Here is a 22169-nt window from a genome sequence, read left to right as displayed (position 1 = left end):
AACTGGCAAGTTTTCATTCCCTTTCCAATTCAGCATCATTGATTTTTTGGCTCAGAATCTGTTCATTAGTTGTTGCCAGGCTCAATATCACTGCAAATAGATGTGGCACATTTATTCCTATACATTAGCAAGTTTCCCTCAAACTTCAATCGATAATTACCACAAAAAGACTTGTACTTTCATGGCACCTTATCGTGTTTCAGATATGTCTCAAACTGTGGAATCATACAACATAGAAAGATCATTCAGACAATGTAAGGTCACCAATGTCCGATTGTATTATGGGGCTGCTCTCCCATTAGAGAGAGGTAACTGGTGTTGGCTTAACCTGAGGGTTACCACACCTTGGGTGAGGGGAGAGGTTGAGAAAGAGACTCCATTATGGTAACCTCAGCTGGTGTGGGAATCAAACCCATGCTTTTGGTACATTACTCTACAATGTAAACCGGCTGTCCAACCAACTGAGCTAACCAACCCCAACCCACCTCAGTCAATGTAGCACTGTCATGGCTGTCTTAAAAAAAAATGTCAAATAGCCCCAGTCCCCTGATCTATCTCCGTAACTCTGCAAAATATTTCTCTGAAGTGGTGAACTATATTTTTCAAACTTTTTCACGAAGCCAGCTTCCATCACGTTTTCAATCAGCACGTTTCAGATCATAAATTCACTCTCCATCTTCTCCCCACTTTTTTGCTTGTTGAACCTTGAAACAGTTTCTCCTTATTTACTGTGTCAAATACCTTTGTGATTTTGAAAATCTTGTTTAAATCTCTTCGAATAGAGAAGGTTGGGCAAGCAACCTTAGCTTTCAATGTAATTAATTACTTCATTATGCAGTCATTGTTGATTTGTAAGTAGCCATTTTGAGTACAGTTGACAAGGAGGCAAAGTATCTTTTGGTTTCTTGTGTAAGAGATAATTAACTTAAAACTTCAAACCCAGCCATTATCCTCTGGACAAGGGATTAGATTACTATAAGTACTTGAATCTCTCTGAGATTCCCTGCCTTGAAGCAGTTTGACAACTAAAATATGCCAGTGAATTGTAAAATGATATAGAGGAATGCAGATTGCCGACTGACGAGTTCCAAGTTCAAAGGTAAGACTCCAGTCTTTCAGTCTGAATAAAGCCAGCTGATAGTGCAGGAGTATTATTTGATGCAAATATTGAATGAGAGTCTTGTGGCAGTGGTAGTGTCTCTACCTCTCAGAATTGCAGAGTCACAGCATTGTCACAGCTCAGGAAGAGGCCATTCATCCCTTTTCGGCTAGTCTCTTTTCGGCCAGAGACCAGGTTCAAGTCCCACCTTCTTCAAAATTATGCATTGAGATCTCCGGGTAGGAAATATCTTCAAAACCATGAGGGAGTCAGTCGAGAAGTTGTTCCTATTGGTGAAAAGATTGAGGACAACAAGGTACAAATCTAAGTTGATTATTCATTCAAGGGATGAGGTCATCACTGCCTAGTCCAGCATTTATTGCCCATTCCTAATTGCCCAGAGGGCAGTTGAGAGTTAACCACATTGCTGTGGGTCTGGTGTCACATGTAGTCCTGACCAGGTAAAGATGGCCATTTCTGTCCATAAAGGACATTAGTGAACCAGACTGACAAAAGAAACAATGGCAACATGACAACCTCATCATCCAATGAGAGGTTGGAATCTGCAACGTGCTATCTCAGAGTGTCACAGACTCCGAGAGATCTACAGCATAGGAAAAGACCATTGTGTCAAAACCAAACACCTAACTATTCTAATTCCATTTTCCAACATTTGGCCCATAGCCTTGTATGCATTGGCTTCACAAGCGAACATTGAAACACTTTTAAAATGTTTTGAGGATTTCTGCCTCTATCACCCTTTACAAGCAGTGACTTCCAGATTCCCCGCCGCCCTCTGGGTGAGAATGTCTTTTCTTACATCTGCTCAAAACCTTCTGCTCCTCGGAAGGCTAGTGTGGTGGAGGAAGGTTCAATCAAAGCTTTCAAGAGGCGATTGGATTGTTATCTGAAATGGAAGAATGTGCTGGATTATGGGGAGAAGGCAAGGAAGTGACACTAAGTCAGTTGCTCCTTTGGAGAGCCACTACTAATGCAATAGGCCAAATGGTCTTCTCCTGTGCCGTAACCATTCTGCAGTAATTTTTCAAAATTGTGGAATCCTATTATCCGGCTTGACTTCAACGCACAGTTGTGTTATGTCCTGGGGATTAGCAGTCCAGGATCTCGTAGCAGGCAGGAAAAGAGATGAATATATGTTTCTAATCAAGTGATTACAACAGTTGGAGACTTTATATAACTTACCGAGAACACTCAGCTTCTATTATGAGCTGCTCATTGAAGAGTTTTCATCACATTGACCATAACTGCTTCGCTACAACACACTGCTCAGTGTGGTGACTGCAATATACTGTTCAAGTTATGAATTCAAGAAATAAACATGTGAGAATCTAAATTTTACTGACATGAACATGTGTGTGTTTGTGTAATATGTGTTACTTAGCAGACTTTGTTCAGGAAAAAAACTATGAAATTCAGATGATTTTGCAAGATAGCTTGCCTCAGACATGTGGAAATGAAAATCCAGAGTAGGATCATAGATGGGAGTGATTCCTCTCAGTTTTGTCCCGAGTTTGTTCCTGCTAATTTTTGAATACGATTTATGTTATGAGACAAGCTTGCATATTTAAAGTATTATATTTGAAACAGCTCAATAGCCATATCAAAAGTTCGCTTCATCCACTGAAATCACCATTATTACTATCAGCCTCTTGGGATGAATGTGGATTGAAGATTAGTTAATTGTGTAGAACTTGGGGTTAAATGTAGGTCACCAACTGGGTTTAATTTCTTAAGGTTGGGCAGTCACTTAGGTAATTGTGTATTTGGGGCATATTAACAGATGTGACAGTTTTAGGATTTGCTTAAATAGGTGACTTGTGAATAAGTCGTTCCGATTATCCCTAAGTCATTATGTACCTAAACTGGGATTAATTGATGATTTTCAGTTCACAAGCTATTTACCTATCCACTTGGCAGGTCCATCGAATGGCAGATAGCAGAAAATACTGAACAAAGACAAGCATTGTACAGATGTTTGCAAATGTGATAAAAGGCCTGTGTAGTATATGAGTAATAACACAGTAATTGCTGTTCCTTCTCTCTGAATAAGGGATTGTTCAGTTGGATGGGGACTTCGATGTAAAGAGTGAGGAGTTTGTTTCAGGCAGTTTCTGTACTGACAAGTACAAGCTGATGATAGAACACTTGATCTATTGGAATTGTCTACAGTTGTTACTGGAGGGAATGACAAGAGACAGTCCATTATAATTCTCTGCAATGAAAGCAACACGAGAAAGGAAGTGGTGCATTAAGATTGACAGAACGGCAGTGAGTGAACCCATTGGCTTGCTAGACTGATAGGGGATTGAAGAAGTTACACAACATAGAACATAGAACGTAGAAAAGTAAAGCACAGAACAGGTCCTTTGGCCCACGATGTTGTGCCAAGGATTAATCCTAATGTAAAATAAAATAACTTAACCTACACACGCTCAATTCACTGCTATCCATGTGCATGTCCAGCAGTCGCTTATATGTCCCTTATGACTCTGCTTCTACCACCACCGCTGGCAACGTATTCCATGCATTCACAACTCTCTGCTTAAAGAACCTTTTTCTGACGTCCCCTCTATATCTTTCTCCTAATATCTTAAAACTATGGCCCCTCGTACCAGTCCATCCTGCCCTGGGGAAAAGTCTCTGGCTATCGATTCTATCTATTCCTCTCATTATCTTGTACACCTTGATCAAGTCTCCTCTCTTCCTCCTTCTCTCCAGAGAGAAAAGACCAAGCTTAGTCAACCTTTCTTCATAAGACAAGCTCTCCAGTCCAGGCAGCATCCTGGTAAACCTTCTTTGCACCTTCTCCAAACCCTCTGTATCTTTCCCATAGTAGGACAACCAGAACTGGACACAATATTCCAAGTGTGGTCTCACCAGGGACAGGTAGAACTGTAGCAAAACCTTGCAGCTCTTAAACCCGATCCTCCTGATAATGAAAGCCAAAACGCCGTATGCTTTCTCAACAACCCTATCCACTTGGGTGGCAACTTTGAGGGAGCTATGCACTTGCACACCCAGATCCTTCTGTTCCTCCACACTGCCAAGAATCCAGTCTTTAATCCTATATTCAGCATTCAGGTTCAACCTTCCAAAATGCATCACTTCCCATTTATCCAGGTTGAACTCTATTTGCCATTTCTCAGCCCAGCTCTGCATCCTGTCGATGTCGCGCTGCAGCCTGCAATAGCCCTTGATACTATCAGCGGTACCTCCAACCTTTGTGTCATTTGCAAAGTTACTAAGCCACCCCTCAACCTCCTCAACGAAGTTAATTATTAAAACTACAAAGAGCAGAGGCCCAATAACATAGCCCTGTAGGACCCCACTCAGCACTGACCTCCAGGCAGAATACTTTCCATCTACAACCACTTTCTGCCTTCTGTCAGCCAACTAATTCTGAATACAGATAGCCAAATCTCCATGTATCCCATACCTCCTGACTTTATGAATTAGCCTACCATGGAGAACCTTATCAAATGCCTTGCTGAAGTCCATATACACCACATCCACTGCTTGACTGTCGTCAATCTGTCTTGTCACCTCCTCAAAGAACTCAATAGGATTTGTGAGGCATGACTTGCCCCTCACAAAGCCATGCTGACTGACTTTAATAACGCTATGCTTTGCCAAATAGTCATAAATCCTGTCCCTCAGAAGTCTTTCCACAACTTTGCTGACCACAGACGTAAGACTGACTGGTCTGTAATTGCCAAGGATTTCCCTATTCCCCTTCTTGAAAAGAGGAACAACATTCGTCTCCTTCCAATTCTCCGGTATGACTCCTGTGGAGTGTGAGGAGGCAAAGATCTTCACCAGCGGCTTAGCAACCTCCTTTCTTGCTTCCTAGAGCAGCCTACAATAAATCCGGTCTGGCCCTAGGGACTTAACAATCTTAATGTTTGCCAAAATTTCGATCCCATCAACTTCATCAATCTTGATCTGGTCAAGCCTGTATCCCAGCTCCTCAAAGTTCTCATTTTCAACAAGATCTCTTTCCTTAGTGAAAACCAAAGCAAAAAAACTCATTTAGGGCTTCCCCTATCTGCTGAGACTCCACGCACAAGTTCCCTACGCTATCCCTGATCAGCCCTACCTTCTCCCTGATCATTCTCTTATTCTTCACGTATGAGTAAAGCGCCTTTGGATTCTCCCTAATCCTTCTTGCCAAGCCTTTTTTCGTGCCCCCTCCTGGCTCTCCTCAGTCCATTTCTGAGCTCCTTTCTAGCGAGCCTGTAATCCACTAAAGCTGTGCTAGATCCTTGCTCCCTCCACCTTACGTAAGCTGCCTTCTTTCTTTTAACGAAAAGCTCCTCTGTTCTCATCATCCAAGGTTCCTTAATCTTACCCCTTTGTACATGTCTCAGAGGAACGATAGCGTCATAATTTCCTTTTTCCCAATTAAATATCTTCCCTCGGTAACTGTTCCTTTCCCTCTCGAAGGCTATACTAAATATAAGGCGGTTGTGGTCACTGTCACCAAAGTGCTCTTCTACCGCGAGATCTGACACCTGTCCTGGCTCGTTGCCAAGCACCAAATCCAAAACAGCCTCTCCCCTGGTTGGTCTGTCTACATACTGAGTAAGGAAACCCTCCTGAACACACCTGACAAAAACAGCTCCATCCAAACCACCTGCACTAAGGAGGTTCCAGTAAATATTGGGAAAATTGAAATCACCCATTACAACAACCCTGCTACATCTGCATTTTTCCAAAATCTGCTCGCCTATGAGATCTTCAAACTCTCTACTGCTATTAGGGAGTCTGTAGAAAACCCCTAATGAGGCGGTTGCTCCCTTGCTGTTCCTAACTCCCATCCATATTGACTCAGTAGAGAAACCTTCCTCAACAACCTTCCTTTCTGTTGCTGTGATGCACTTTCTAATTAGCAATGCTACACCCCCTCCTCTTTTTCCACCCTCCCTGTTCTTTTTAAACGTTCTAAACCCTGGAACATCTAGCAACCATTCCTGCCCCTGTGAAACCCACGTCTCCATTACGGTCACAACATCATAGCCCCAAGTACTGATCCATGCTCTAAGTTGATCACTCTTATTTCTGACACTCCTTGCGTTAAAGCAGACACACTTGAACTGATTCCTTTGTTTCATCGCGTGAGAAACCTTCCCGAAAGATTTGCTACATCCTGTTACTGTCCCATCTGCAACTGACCCCTCTCAGATATGTGGCTCTGATTCCCACCCCCTTGGCAAACTAGTTTAAACCCTCCTGAACCACACGAGAAAATCTCCCACCCAGGACATTTGTGCCCCTCCAGTTCAGGTGCAACCCGTCCTTCATGTACAGATCATACCTACCCCAGAAGGTATCCCGATGGTCTAGGTATCCAAAGCCCTCCCTCCTGCACTAGCCTCGCAGCCACGTGTTAAGCTGCATTCGCTGACTGTTCCTCACCTCACTATCTCTTGGTACCAGTAGCAAGCCTGAGATCTCTACTCTACTCGTCCTGCTCTTCAGCTTCCATCCTAACTCTCTGTAGTCACTTTTCAGATTCTCAATCCCTTTCTTGGCTGTATCATTGGTGCCAATATGTACCACGATTTCTGGCTGCTCACCCTCCCCCTTCAGAATCCTGTAAACCCGATCGGCGACATCCCGGACCCTGGCACCGGAGATGCAACATACCTTCCCGGAGTTCCATTCCTGACCACAAAATCTCCTGTCTATCCATCTAACTATTGAGTCCCCTATTACTAGCGCTTTTCTATTCTCCCCCTTCCCTTCTGAGCCACAGTGCCAGGCTCAGTGCCAGAGACCTGACAACTATGGCTTTCCCCTGGTAGGAAGTCCTCATCAGCAGTACCAAAACGGTATACTTATTGCTGAGGGGATCGGCCACAGGGGATCCCTGCTCTGACCTTCGGTTCCCTTTCCTCCCCCTGACTGTAACCCAGGTGTCCTTATCCTGTGTCTGGGGAGTGACCACCTCCCTGTACATCCTCTCAATTTCTCCATCAGCCCCCCGGATAATCCGTAGTTCATCCAGCTCCAGCTCCAGTTCCCTAACTTGGTTTTCAAGGAGCTGGAGTTGGATGCACTTCCCGTAGATGTAGTCAGCAGAGACATGTGAAGTGTCTCTCACCTGCCACTTTCTGCAGGATCTCACCCACTTAAAAACTTTCCGGCAGCCCTCATTTCTCTCACCCTCTCTCCTCACTGCTCTGCTCAAATAATGTTTTTTACTCACCTCCCCAGCGGTCCTTCGCTCCTCCCTCGCACCTCTCGGCAAAAAGTTCTTGAAGAAGGGTCTGAGTACTGTATCCAGTTCTGGTCTCCCACTTATAGGAAGGATATTATTAAGCTGGAGAGGGTTCAGAAGAGATTTACCAGGGTGTTGCTGGGAATGGAGAGTTTGAGTTAGAAGGAGAGGCTGGGTAGGCTGGGACTTTTTTCACTGGAGTGTCAAATGTTGAGAGGTGACATTATAGAGGTTTATAAAATAATGAGGGGTACAGATAAGGTGAATGGCAGGTATCTTTTCCCTAGGGTGGAGGATTTCAAGACTAGGTGACATTTTTAAGTGAGAGGAGAAAGTTTTAAAAGTGACATGAGGGGCAGGTTTTTTACGCAGAGAGTGGTTCGTGGCTGGAATGAATGTCCAGAGGAAGTGGTGGATGCAGGTACAGCTACAACATTTATGACATTTAGATAAGTACATGAATAAGAAGTGTTTGGAGGGATATAGGCCAAGTGCAGGCAAGTGGGACTAGTTTAGTTTGGGATTATGTTCGGCAAGGACTGGTTGGACCGAAGGCAAGAGTGTGGCGCTGGAAAAGTACAGCAGGTAGGCAGCATCCGAGGGGCAGGAGAATCGACTTTTTGGGTATAAGCCCTTCACCTTATACCCAACATCTGATCTCCAACATCTTCAGTCCTCACTTACTCTGGTTGGACCAAAGGGTCTGTTTCTGTGCTGTATGACTCTCTCAGGGTCACTGGACTTGAAACATTAACTCAGTTGGTCTTTCACTGACGCTGCCAGACCTGCTGAGCTTTTCCAGCAATTTCTGTTTTTGTTTGAGTAGACATTCGCTGGTTTTGCAGTTTAAAATCAATCTCCCACAAAACAATATAGACAATTCTTAAGAAACGTGACAGGGTGGGAGAATATTTCCATTAATTTAGCAGTTTAGAGCAAGAGCGGTCTCAGTCTCGGAATAAGTGGTTGCACGTTCAGGAGAAATGTCTTCATTCAAATGATTGCGAATGTTTGGAATCATCTTACCTGTGGATGCTCAACTATCGGCCATAAACTGTCCTGCAATCTTTGGTTTTGCGAAGATTTGTTTCGCAATAGATATTCAGATACTGTGGACAATTGGTGGCAGGCCAGCCAGGGTTTTGTTAAATTGCAGATCAAGCTCAAAGGGCTGAATGGCCACCTGTTTGTCCCTGTTTCTCACGTTGTAATCAGAAGGCACTCTGGGATGTTAGGATTCTGCACAATCAGAGTGAATTAGACAGCCGTATAGAAGCAGTTAGGGTCAGTCACTAATAATCAAGGCCAGAGAGTGGAGTGTGTTTCTTCTGATTTGAATCAAGCGATGATCCTTTCTAACTGTGACCGCGCGTCGCTCTTAGTTTGATTGTACAGTCGGTTCTGCTATAGCTAGCATTTCTTCACTGTGAATTGGCTATAACGCGATTGAATAATTTAGACCATTACATGTCGAAGGTGAATGTTCCTTACATGTATTTGTTATAACATGATTCAGGTTCCATTGATCTAAATGGTGCTGCTATTTCACGATTTTCTTATAACACACAGAAATGGAACTATCATGTTCTATCAGAACAGACTGTAGTTTTGATGGCCCTGTTAGATTGTAGAGCATGAGACAGGGGAATTGGCTTGCTACTGATACCAACAATCATAGCAGCGGTAAGTGAGGGAGCAGTATCCAGTGACTTAAAGTATAAAACAATCCAGAATTGGCAGCTGTAAATTGACTGAGTACAATGCAGTCAACATCCTGATGAATGTGCGCTCCAGACAGCAAGGTCAGAATCTTTAACAATTCCTGGTGTTTGCAGGTTCCATACCAGGACAGATTCCAGGACCCACTGGAGCATTACAAAGTCGATGAAGTGGAGATTGATGTAAGTTGCACATTTATTTACCAGTGTCCTCAGTAAGATTATTTCCACAATGCTGGACTCTGACATGGCTCGACAGGCTAACTCACTCTGTACGGTTTTGGTCTTGTATTAAGCTGTTGATATCCTATTGGCAGCAACTTGCCATCTTAAACCATGTCCGAGGGATTCTGTTGGTACCAAAGGGTTCACTGGGGCGGGGGGGGGGGGGGGGGGGAGTAGAGTAATTGCACAACTTGAAACCTGGGAAAGAGGAAGAATAATGTCCAATCAGAACAAAGACTAGACCTTCTTGGGAGGGTGTGGGTGTGGGATTCATGTCCACTGTCCCCCAACATTTGTAGCTGGACATGGGGGAAAATTACACCCCACAGAGAAAGCAGGAAGAAATCATTGGGATTTCATGTTTTCCTTCCTATCCTACATAATATCAAAATGTTATGATCTCCAGATGTCTCAGTTGGTTGATATACTGCTCAGTGTGTGATTGGATCTTTCCAAGATGTAATGTTCATGAAAAGTGAACTCCAGGAGATGAGAAGGGCTCAGCGTGGGGCTTTGGCGCAAAGGCGATGGTGAGGTTTGGCAGGGACAGGGTTGGGTGATTAGCTGGGTTTTTGGCTTTTGTTTCTTTAAGCTGACGATCCCGTTTTTGGACAATGAAGAAAATTGGGCAGCCTTTGGTGCATTTGGCTCAATGATGATGCCTCCACAGCCGAATGGCTTGCTGCCACTCTTTGCTCGCTTTTGGAGGACTGACCATTTTGGGGTGAACGTAGACCATTGAAATGAACCTATATCTGAACAAGTGCCTACAAAAGTTGAGAACATGTTGAGCGATGGAGGGTACCACTATCCTGAGATTCGCAAGTGTATCCCCAGCATTGCGTGTTATTTCTCCTGTGAGGCAGGAGCAGGGGGGTGGGGAATCTTGCCTCTTTTCCTCTGAACAGTATCTGGTGATGAATTGGCGATCAAAATCTCAATGACTCATGCTGAAGTTACCGACAAACAATCTGTTGTTAAATGGATCTAAGCAAGCTGGTAGTATAAACCGAGACACCAATTATTTTCTTGGTGAAGATTTGTTCACAGAATGCAGCATTGCAGATAGAAACATGGAAACATAGAATATAGGAGCAGGAAGAGGCCATTCAGCCCATCGAGCCTGCTCCACCATTCAGTATGATCATGACTGATCATCCAACTCAGTTCCCTGTTCCCCATATCCTTTGATCCCTTTAGTTCGAAGAACTATGTTTAACTCCTATCAAATATCTCCACCTTCTACCTATCAAAGTCCCACGGTAGCAGCTATCTCTTTATGCACACTTTTGAGAAAGCTAATACCTAATGAACCAAATTAATTAGTTCACAGCCCCTTAAATAAAGATGAAATTCTAAAGGAAACTTACCTAATTAAATTAAAATTTGGTTTTGAAAGGAGATTAGAAACTCCCAGCCCGTGTGGTGCCCACCAGTGGTGGAAAGTGTGCTCCCTTGCCAGGTAGCCAGTCACTTCTAATGACTTCCTCCACAACCCAGTACCTAGAAGTGATAGTGGCCACCTTGACAAGGTTTCCTCGTCCACAACCAGTACCCAAAGATCTGGAGCGTGGAGCTGTATTGCAACCAGGTATTGATGAGAACACTCTTTTTTTGGTGTTCAAGATTCTTAATCAGTCCCTACCCTCCACATGTTTATGATTAACCATAACAATAGAATGACTGTAACATTAGGTAAAAACAATGACTCCAGATGCTGGAAACCAGATTCTGGATCAGTGGTGCTGGAAGAGCACAATTCAGGCAGCATCCGACGAGCAGCAATGACTGTAACATTATTCATGTTCACACAATCTAATCATTTGCAGCAGGAGCCATTTCTGTGGATGAATTTAGAGAGGTAGCACAGTGTTAATTAATTACATCTGATGCCTGCAAGATTTGCAAATGTTTGCCTTATTGCACTCTCCGTCAGAAGTCCGCCCGAACATTGACACCATTTTCCTTATGTTTTTGGGAAACAGAAACTGCTGGGCCGACTTTGTGAGCAGAGCAAGAACCAGCGGGAGCAGGAGAAATGGGTCCTGCAGCTTCGGAAGGAGAAGGTACCTTAATGTTTCCTAGCTCCCTGGATCGTTTCCTCATGTCCGCTTTCTTGGAGCATCGCTAGAGGAGGGCCCTTTGTCCACATTGTTCATTGTGCCTTTTCTGGTCAAAAGCTTTGGTAACTTGCAACATGTCCAGAGTTGAATCGTACTTGGACAACTGGCTAGATTGTGGACACCTTGTAGGTTGACTTCAGACATTGTTAACATAAATACTTCTAAGGTTTGAGAAATGAACATGAGCAGCAATATATTTTACATTTATTGTAGTTGTAGACTGTTTTGCCTTGAAGGATCAAAGATGACAAGCAGTCATGTCAGCTGTGTTGAGCTGCGTTGTAAACTGGATCTGAATATTAACTATTTATGTGCCATTTTGTCCATGATATCTCTACTCTCTCCGTCTCTATCTCTCTGACTCTTTCTCTGTCCTCCTCTCTTTATCTCTCTCTTCCTCTCTATGCATCTCTCCTTCTCTCTTGACTCTTCTCTCTCTCTATCCTCTTTCCCTCTTTTCTTGCTTTCTCAGCTTCAGATGGATTCCCTATTTTAAACAAGGTAGAGTTTTTATGTACTCTAGCAAATAGCACACGTGTGACTGCAGTCACCCCAAACACTCTTGATAAAAGTAGGATTATTCTGTGAGTGGAGAATAATTCCATGGTACAAATGAGGATGGTTTCTGGGTTGATTGATGGGTGGGGAGGAGGCTGTGGGGGTGACCCACTCACTTGCATTCAGGACAGAACCTGCACTTAGCCACAGCACGTTTATTCAGTCTTTGTCCTTTCTACTGTTGAGGTTCCTCAATGTTCCCATCTGTTCCCTCAGCTATAGAGAAGAACGAGTGTCTGTTTTGTTTTTAATGGTGGTTGAACCTGATTCAAAGGGTTTCCTTGGCTGTTCCTTCCATACTCCAGGAATCCCTGGAAAGTGCCTTGGAGAAAACCCATCGGGAGATGGAGATGTACCCTAACCAGCCAGGTTACACTGAGCAACTCGTACAGAAAAAAGAATCTCTGCAGAATCAGTTGATCAACATTCGTGGGGAGCTCTCGCAAGCAACCACGGTATGGGAGCTGAGTTACCGCGAGGTTACGAGGGGTGGAGGTGGGGCGGCGGAGGGCTAGGGGTGGGGGTGGGGCCGCAATTATGTTTGACCCGCGCGGCTTGACTGTCTTGGCAGTCTTGGGAGTTCAGCACTTTGTCTAATCGAGTGTGCTGGAAAGGAGCTTGTCTTCGCTAGATTATGCCAGCATGTTGCTCTGTGTTCGTACCTTGCCCGGTTGATGGAAGCAAATTCGGAACAGAGACTGGCCCGGGCAAGAGTGCTTCAACAGCTTTAAAAGCAAGACAAACGTAGCTGCCCCCACAACAGGTGAACCAGACTGCATTTGCGCGGTTAGCAACAGAGTATAAGCAATGCTGAGCCATTTCAGTAGCAAGCAAGCTCCACCTCCAAGGCCTTGAGTCCCTGTTTATTACCATAGTCATGGCTTATCACTGACAATGTCTATGAAGTTGGTCACCAATTATGGATGTAAAAGCACCCCATTAGTTATGGAATGTACTTGTTTCTTTCATGACGCGTTGAGATTTTTCACAAGGAAATAGTATTGACTTGTATTCTGGTCCTGCTTTGTGCGTTGCATGCATTTTAGGCCTTTGCAAACACAAAGATGGAGTGCGATGCCCTCAAAATGGAGCTGTCCATCATTCACAATGACTTATGGGAGCAGCTGAACAGCCCCATGGGAATGCAGGTAACACTGCCATAAACTCATAAGCAAAGGTAATCTGGTAAAAATAATCAATAATCATCCACATCAAGGAAACATAGGAGAGGACTAGGTGTGAGGTTAGCCCATTAAATCTTCTCGCCCATCCTAATTCATCAAGATAAAGTCAACTGTAACTGTGCAATCACACCTCTAAATGATTTTGAATTTCGCTTCATAGCACTTTCCGCTCCTGTGGAGGAAGCTAATCGAGGGTGTGATTTCAGTCAATGTGTAGGAAATGAGTCTGACCCGGGTTTATGATCGTTTTACAGGATGAGGTGGGGCACAAGCACATTCAGAAGGAGCTGTGGAAAATCCAAGATGTCATGGAGGGACTACGGAAGTCTTATCCCGACCGAATTTCAACGGAGCCCCTTAAACAGCACGGTATGGCAATTCCCAGCGTGTGGGCAGGGGGTGGGCATCAGGGGCCAGCATGGCAAGATATCTCACAGCTCGAGGACTGAGGCTCCAGAAGGGCTCTGTACCCGGGTTAGGAGGGAAGGACCACTATGCTTGGGTCTGGGGGCCCAGACCATTAGACCTCAGAGCAGAAATAGTCCATTCAGCCCATTGAGTCTGCTCTGCCATTCAATGACATCATGGCTGATCCAACGATCCTCATCTCCATTTTCCTGTGTTTTCTCCATAACTCTTGATTCCCTTCCTGATTAAAAATCTACCTGTCTCAGATTTGAATGTATTTAATGACCCAGGCTTGACAGTAATGACTGCCACAGACTTACTTCCTTCTGAGAGAAGAAGTTCCTCTTTAATTGTGTCTTAATACTCTAAGATTATGCCTTGACCAAGAACAACACGAGGGTCTGCAATTTCTCTCCCTGGCCCTGGTAGATGGGACATTACCATTGTGGGCAGACAGTGCAGGGCAGTGTGCTGGTGAAATGTGAACTCGATGTGGGTCATCACGAAAAGTGGAATCCCAGTTACCGACTTGCTTCCAAAAGTATGTACAGCGTGTTCACTTCAGCCTGATTTCAGGATAAACCATCCTATTCATCAAGTTCTGTACTGGGATAATTCATTAGTAACACTCTGCACAGTTCTCCTGACAAGACCTGAATTACTGCTTTCAGGAATTCAAAGGTGCCAACCTCAGATCAGTGGTAGCACCTGGAGTCAGTTCAAGTTCCACTCTAAGTGTTGAACACGTAATCTAGGCTGACATTCCCAGTGCCATAGTGAGGGAGTGCTGCAGTGTTGGTCGTTCTGTCTTTCGGGTGAGACTTTATGTCATTGTGCCAACTCAGCCAGACAGCAAAGATGCCAGGACAGAATGGGAAGCAGAGCAGTGAGGTTCTCCCTCATGTCCTGGCCTTATCTCTGAAGTGACACGGAGGTGTGTGTGTGTGTGTGGCACCACCGTGGGACACCCTGTGTTTGTGAAGACCCTGTATAAATGCAAGTCTCAATACTTTAATGTGTTTGAGGTTGGGAGGTGAAGGTGAAGGGCAGGAGGTTTAGAGGAGATTTGAGGAAAACCATTTTCACTCAGAGTGGTGGGAATCTGGAACTGCTCCGAGGGAGAGCAAGAGAGAGGGGCAACCTCACAACCTTTAAAACGTATGTGGTTGAGCACTCGAAATGACATAACATTCAAAGCTGTGAGTTAAGTGGTTGAAAGTAGGTTGGCATAGATTTGAATGGCCGAACAGCCTCTTCTGTGCTGTATACTCTCTATGCTAGTATGATACATTGCAAAACAAATAGTGTTCACAGTGCTTTGGGCCATACACTACCTCTGCCATTGCTATAGACTCTATATAATGAATCTGTGACAAAAGCACATTAACTGTCCACACAGGGTCAACACAGAAAATGTAGTCTTCCATCTTCATGTATTGATTTCATTGAGTCATAGAGTCACACAGCACAGAAACTGACTCTTCGGTCCAACCAGGCAATGCTGAACATAATCCCAAACTAAAGTTGTCCTACTTGTCTGCTGTGGGCCTATTGTCCTCCAAACTTTTCCTATTCATGTATACATCCAAATGTCTCTTAAACGTTGTAATTGTACCCGCATCCACCACTTCCTCAGGAAGTTCATTCCACACTCAAGCCACCCTCTGTGTGAAAAAATTGTTTCTTAAATTTATCTCACCTTCAAAATGTGCCCCCAGTCTTGAAATTCCCCATCTTACGGAAAAGCCAACTACAGTCAACTCTTTGTAAACTTCTCATGATAACGGATTGTGGTGATTTTGGGTCGTTATGGGTTGAGCTATATGCATCGCGTGTCCAGATATATGGAAGATTGAATAGATTCTATAAACAGTGGGTGATGCACAGAAAATGAATGGCTAGTTTCTTTCTCGAATCTCGATCTTTTTCTTTTCACAGTGACAAGTGCCCAAGTGGGCACCTTCAACTCAAACAGTCCTGCCAGCCCTCTGAGCACCACCAGCCTCACCAGTCCACTGAGCCCCTTCTCCCCCATCTCCGAGTCACAGGTGTCCGCTCAGCAGACAGCCAAGGAGGTAAGCAATGTAAGTCCTGACTCAGGCTGGACAAACCAACAACCCGTCTTTGTGGTGGGGTTTTAGTGACAAACGTATAGTCCTGGAAAGAGCATAGTTCCAGTGTGCGAGAGATGAGTTTTTATTGCTCGTGTCAACTTCAATCCTAGCTGCTCCACAGCTACCAATGGTCTGATCCCCTTCCCTTCTGCTGACAGCCAGTGGTAATTGGTGTTTAACCAAAGCATTCAAAATTAATGAGATATCAGACCTAACACAAATTGTATTTAACTGTGCTATAGTGAGCAAATGCTGATGTTGAGTCATGCTGTTGTATCTGCTGTCAAGTGGAACAAGTAAATATTGAAATAAAAACAGGAAGTGCTGGAGAAACACAGCGCCTCTGGCAGCATCTGTAACAAGAGAAACAGAGCCAATGTTTTGAGTCCAATATGATTTCTGCAGAACTTGCTTCAAAACCATCTGCATGGAATGATACCCAGGGACCAGCTGATCCATTTCAAATTACAAGGAAGTAAGGTTTAGGAAATTCCCATTAACAGCATCAAGCCAACACCTTCCGATCATGGCTTTGACTCTAACTTAATGTCGTGAGGGAACATAGAACCGTACAGCACAGGAACGGGCTTTCATTGTGCCAAAAAAACCTAATCCCTTCTGCCTGCCCTGAGTCTGTCCGCCTCCATTCCTTGCATATTCATGTGCTTATCTAAAAGTTCCTCAAATGCCCTTATTGTATCTCCCTCCACCACCAGTGCGTTCCAGACTACTGCCACTCTCTGTGTGTAAAACCTCCCCCTCACATCTCCTTTGAACTTCCTCCCTCTCATGTTAAATGCATGCCCCCTAGTATTAGATGTTTCAGCTTTGGGAAAAAAGATTCTGACCGTCAATCCTATCTGTGCTTAAATAAACATGATCAATTCTTGATAAGAACAATCAAGGGGTAGCCTTTTGGCACAGTGGTAATGCCCTACCTTTGGACCAGATGCCCCAGAGTTCAAGTCCTGTCTGCTGCAAAAGTGTCCCATAACATGTCTGAGCAGGTTGGTTAAAAATAAATAAAAGTAATCAAGCACAATTCCAACAGTGATCATATCTCCACTGTTCAATGTGACCTTCTGTCCTCCAGAAACATAATTGTCCTTCACTCTTTCCAGTCCCCATACTCCCTTTCCCTAGCAATAGAGGAGTAACTCTGTTCAATATTTACCTAACAATTGTTAGAAACCCTGCAGTACTAATTTCCAACCAAACACTTAAGCAGTTGATGGTCCCATCTTCTACTTTTTTTTAGATTACTTAGTGTGGAAACAGGCCCTTCAGCCCAACAAGTCCACACCAACCGGCCAAAGCACAACCCACCCAGACCCATTCCCCTACATTTACCCCTTCACCTAACACTGCGGGCAATTTATCATGGCCAGTTCACCTAACCCGCACATTTTTGGACTGTGGGAGGAAACTGGAGCACCCAGAGGAAACCCACGCAGACATGAGGAGAATATGCAAACTCCACACAGACAGTCGCCTGAGGTGGGAATTGAACCCAGGTCTATGGCGCTGTGAGGCAGCAGTGCTAACCACTGTGCCACCGTGCCACCTACTCTTGTTTGCCCATTTTCACCATTGTTCTGAACACAAACCTAAAGTTCCTTCCACTTTTAATCATTTTATCTTTTAAATTATGGACAATTTAGCATGGCCAGTTCACCTAACCTGCACCTCTTTGGACTGTGGGGGGACAGACACACGTGCAAACTCGACACAGACAGTCACCCTAGGCTGGAATTGAACCTGGGTCCCTGGCACTGTGAGGCAGCACCGTGAGCCTCTGATGACCAATTGATGGTCAAGAAAACCCCATCTGGTTCACTAATATCCTGTAGGGAAGAAAATTATCATCCTTACCTGGTGCGGCTTCCACATGACTCCAGACCCACAGCAATGTAATTAACTCTCAATTGCCCAGTAGGGATGGGGAATGAATGCTGGCTTAGCTAGTGATGCCCACATCCTATGAATGAATTTTGAAAAACAGTAGAAAATAGGAAGAAGAAAGAAAATAAAACAATTTGAAAAGAAATTGACAGAAGGATGAAAAAGAAAGGATTCTGATCCAGTTAGTTTCCAATCAGTAATTTGGCAAATTACTCCAGTGTTCCTATGGTGGCAGTATTATAGAATCCCTGCATTGTGGAAGCAGACCATTTGGCCCATCAAGTCCACACTGTCCCTCCAAAGAGCATTCCACCCAGACTCACCTTATCCCATAACCCTGAATTTCCCATGGCTAACCCACTTAGCCTGCAAGTCTCTGGACACTATGGGAATTTAGCTTGGCCAATTCACCTAACCTGCACACCTTTGGACTATGGGAGGAAACCAGAGGACCTGGAGGAAACCCATACAGGCACAGGGAGAATGTGCAAACTCCACACAGACCATCACCCGAGGATGGAATTGAACCTGGGTCCCTGCTGCTGAGGCAGCAGTGCTAACCACTGTCACAGCGTGCTGGTATGTCACCTGACTGCTGTTTCTGTATGATGTTGTTTTAGGCAGTTATCCAATTATTGCATATTGTACTGACAAACAGGCAGCTCTGGCCTTTATTGAGCATTCTGCCCTTTCACCTCCAGGGACTTGAGTTGGGGAACGCACAACCCAAACTAGTTGAGATGGAAACCCATTCTCTTCCACAAGGATTCCAGATGGAATCATTCTGGATTTGGGAAGGAGGGGCACAGTCTCAACCCAATTCCTGTTGCTCAAAACCAAACTAAAAAACTGATCAGGCCACACAAGATGGTTCTGGAATAGCTGTCGGTTTCTGACTGCCTCCATTCATTTGTACATTTTGTTGTTCCCACTTCTGTATTCCTCTGAAACAAAGAGACCTTAGTTTCCCTTCAGTTTGCTGGCTCCTCAGTCTTTCAGAAGCTAGGATGCGAAGTCCTGGGCGTGAGTCAATATTTGCAAGAACTCCCCGCATGAAAGAGTTTGAAAAGTGCTGTTGTCTGGCATGTTGCAAAGCCACTGCTTGTAAAACATGTTGCTGCAGAGTAGAAGGGATTTGGAAGCAGCCCATGCAGCATCTATTGGGTAGTAGCCTGCACTGCAGCTGGGCTCAGAAGTGAATAGTGTCAAAGCAATAGGGGAAGCATCACAGCTTGTCTAAGTATCAATCATCCAGGGGACCGAGGGTCAAGACCTGTGTATCCTCCTGATCTCTACCCAGTGACCACTGTCCAGAGGAGTATATGGACAGGTGACTGTTAGGGATAGAATGTGGTTTAGGTTTTTTATAGAATCAGAGCCTTCAGCCCATCAAGTTCACACTGACTTTCCAAAGATTAACCCACCCAAACCCCTACCCTATTATCCTATGTTTAACCCTGACTAATGCACCTAACCTACACATCCCTGAACACGATGGGCAATTTAGCATGGCCAATTCACCTAAGCTGCACATCTTTGGACTGTGAAAGGAAACCGGAGCACCTGGAGGAAACCCACACAGACACAGGGAGAATGTGTAAGCTCCATACAGACAGTGACCCGAGGCTGGAATCGAACCAGGTCCCTGGTGCTGTGAGGCAGCAATGCTAACCAATGAGCCACCGTGCTAACCTGTGATTGGCACTGTTTTGCAAATATTCAAGTAGCCAATTACACTGAATATAAATGATGACCACTTGCATAAAGTGTCAGATGACCACCTAGTGACCGAGACACCAAACCCCGTTCCCCCCCCCCCAATATGAATTAGCAACCTTTATGAGTCACTGCCTGGAAGGATGATAGAGGCAGAAACCCTCATTACATTGAAGAACTATTTAGATGTGCACTTGTGATGCCAAGACGTTCAAGGCTATGTGCCAAGGGCTGGAAAATGGGATTTAGAATAGTTAGGTGGTTATTTTTGACTGAAGCAGATTCAATGGGCCAAATGTGTTGGAGACCCCATGACTCAAACCTTGTCAGAGAGAAAGAGAAACGATGGAGAAGTGGTTTCACCTCCAGCTGTGCACACCAACGTTAAAGGATACACCAAGATACAACCCTCTGTATTCACTAAAATCCTAAACTCCTCCTTGTTTCTTCATTTCAAAGGGGAAGCCTTCCAAAGACTAATCTCCTCTTGCTCACTCACTGTCTTCCTGGCTTTGCAGTTACTCTTTATGCTTTGCTCGCTCTTTGTCTCAGGAGACCCGCCCGCCACGACCTCCCCTTCCGCAGTCCTACCTGCCTCAAGGGTCGTTGCCTGTAGTTCCTCCTCTTCCCACTGAGAGCAGCCTCTGGGCCTACTCTATCGAGGACATCTGGGAGCAGGCGGAGAAAGGGAAGACAGCTTTGGAGATGAAGAGAATGGAAGGAGGCACGGCAGTAAGTGGCTGGCCAGGCCACTGTCTACATCAGTCCCAAGTCTTGTGGTTTCCCATCTGTTTAGTCCTGCTCATGTGATTTCAAGGCATGAAATAAGTAGAATACATGAGGCAGCATTGACAATAATCTTTCAGCTAGGAATAATGCTGAAAGCAACTCTCATTCAATTGTACTGACATGGCTCAATGGTGCATTGCAGCACAGTTAATGAGTGTCTCTGTAATACAGGAGACCCAAATCGGGTTTACTAGACCCAGGATGATTCTAATCTCTTTAAAGTTTTTTTAGATGTGCAGAGACATGCTAACGTAATAACAAGAGCTTGCATTAATAAAGCTCCTTGAACTCAGTAAAACGTACCAAGGTGCTTCAACGGAGGTTCAGTCACATCAGAAAATATCCAGACAGGAGAAGCAAAGATTTAGTCAAAGCAGTAGGTTTAACGGGGCAGCTTAAATCTCTCTGCCCCATTCCTGAAGGAGGGAATTCTGGAGCCATGGAGGCTAAGATTGCAGCACAGAGGGAAGAAAATTGGGATGGTGCATGAGAGGCCGGGATTGGAGGAGTGCGACGATCCTACAGGGTCGTAGGGCATGTCAGAGAAAAGGGGACTGGTGAGGAAATAGAAGGTTTGGGGGAAAAAAAAGGATGAGGATTTAAAAATCTGGCATTGTCAGGTCAGGACCTAAGCATAGATCAGAGGCAACAAGGATGATGAGTGAACAGAAATTCTTATTAATAAGTCAGTCGCAAATCGATAACTGGAAACTCCTTATTTCATGCCTCTTTGTTGTAGCCAATGTGTTGTAATTTGGTGTATTTCCCTTTGAATTTGATGTGTGATTCATAAAACTGTGGGCATAGTGTCTCACTGTACTTTGATTTGTGCAGCAGGGTCCCTGTAGCAGGCACTGTTTGCTACATTTCAGATGTAGTAGTAGCAAATCATTATGGGGATCATCATCTTTGGTCACTAAAGGTGGGTGGCCACGGGAACTGGGCAGTTGTTGAGTTTATCCAAAACAACTCTGTTATTTCTATTCATCTAGAGCTTTGATTAAGATTAGATTAGATTCCCTACAGTGTGGAAACAGTCCCTTCGGCCCAACCAGTCCACACCGACCCTCCGAAGAGTAACCCACCCAGACCCATTTCCCTCTGACTAATGCACCTAACACTATGGGAAATTTAGCTTGGCCAATTCACCTGGTCTGCATATCTTTGGATTGTGGGAGGAAACCAGAGCAAATCCACGCAGACATGGGGAGAACGTGCAAACTCCACACAGATAGTCAACCGAGGCTAGAATTGAACCTGGGACCCTGGTGCTGTGAGGCAGCAAATCTAACCACTGAGCCATTGTGCAACTTCCAACCAGGATAGGGACAGAATAAAATGAATAAAAGCAATACAATGTCTGTGAACCTTCCTTATAACTTGCTCGCCTTTAAAAATTGGAAAGGGTGGTCACAAAGACATACAGATCTTTTGTAGGATTTTGCTCCATTGAATGATCATCAGATTTCACTCTATCTTGTAGCAGCCATAATACAAATCAGAGGCTGGTAAACTTAAGGGATAGTTACTGCTGAATTATGGGCATTGTTTACTGACTGATTTTGGTTGAGTTTGTGCTAGTGCAGGGTCAGGCTGCAGTTACCATGTCACCATTCCTGCTTTGGGAAATGGATTTTTGTCCAGTCCAGTTGGGGAGAAGAAATCCTTACATCTTTTATCGTCGCTTGCCAAAGTCACCAAGTGAGCCTGGACAAGGATTTGTCACCAGTAGTAATGCTTTCATGGTCAAATAGCCAAAGCCCAACTACATGGTCTTGAAAATGTCCACTTCTAGCAAGGGCCAATGGATCAAGAGTTTATTTTAGCCCTTTCCCAAAAACCTAAACGACAGCCAGCGATGAGTAGCATTGCCATTCCCATACTCAATCTCCAACAACTAACATGGCCCACAGGTACCATGAAACGGAGATTGTTCTAGTCTGAATGGTTCATCCACTTGCTGAATGTCTTGGGCAATTGTGGTCTCTTTCCTCTTCTGATGTAATGTAGCCACAAAGGCGATAGGGATCATGAATCCTATGGCCTTTGAATTTACCAGGAAGAGAAGTCACATGCCTTTTGCTTAAAGAGA

At 44.5% G+C, this 22169-nt stretch overlaps 1 protein-coding gene across 8 annotated transcripts in view; it reads left to right on the top strand.

Moving 5' to 3' along the window:
* Positions 1-22169, top strand: part of plekha6 (pleckstrin homology domain containing, family A member 6) — a 330961-nt gene that overhangs the window by 289870 nt on the left and 18922 nt on the right. For all 8 annotated transcript variants that reach the window (XM_043716433.1, XM_043716439.1, XM_043716436.1 and 5 more), the window contains 7 exons: positions 9176-9241; positions 11269-11349; positions 12270-12419; positions 13011-13112; positions 13403-13517; positions 15495-15640; positions 19841-20020. In XM_043716433.1, coding sequence (XP_043572368.1) covers positions 9176-9241; positions 11269-11349; positions 12270-12419; positions 13011-13112; positions 13403-13517; positions 15495-15640; positions 19841-20020 — 840 coding nt within the window. The remainder of the gene's footprint in view (positions 1-9175; positions 9242-11268; positions 11350-12269; positions 12420-13010; positions 13113-13402; positions 13518-15494; positions 15641-19840; positions 20021-22169) is intronic.

Source organism: Chiloscyllium plagiosum, chromosome 26 (genome assembly GCF_004010195.1).
Source record: "Chiloscyllium plagiosum isolate BGI_BamShark_2017 chromosome 26, ASM401019v2, whole genome shotgun sequence".
Lineage (NCBI taxonomy): Eukaryota > Metazoa > Chordata > Chondrichthyes > Orectolobiformes > Hemiscylliidae > Chiloscyllium > Chiloscyllium plagiosum.
This window is presented reverse-complemented; position numbering and strand designations above follow the sequence as displayed.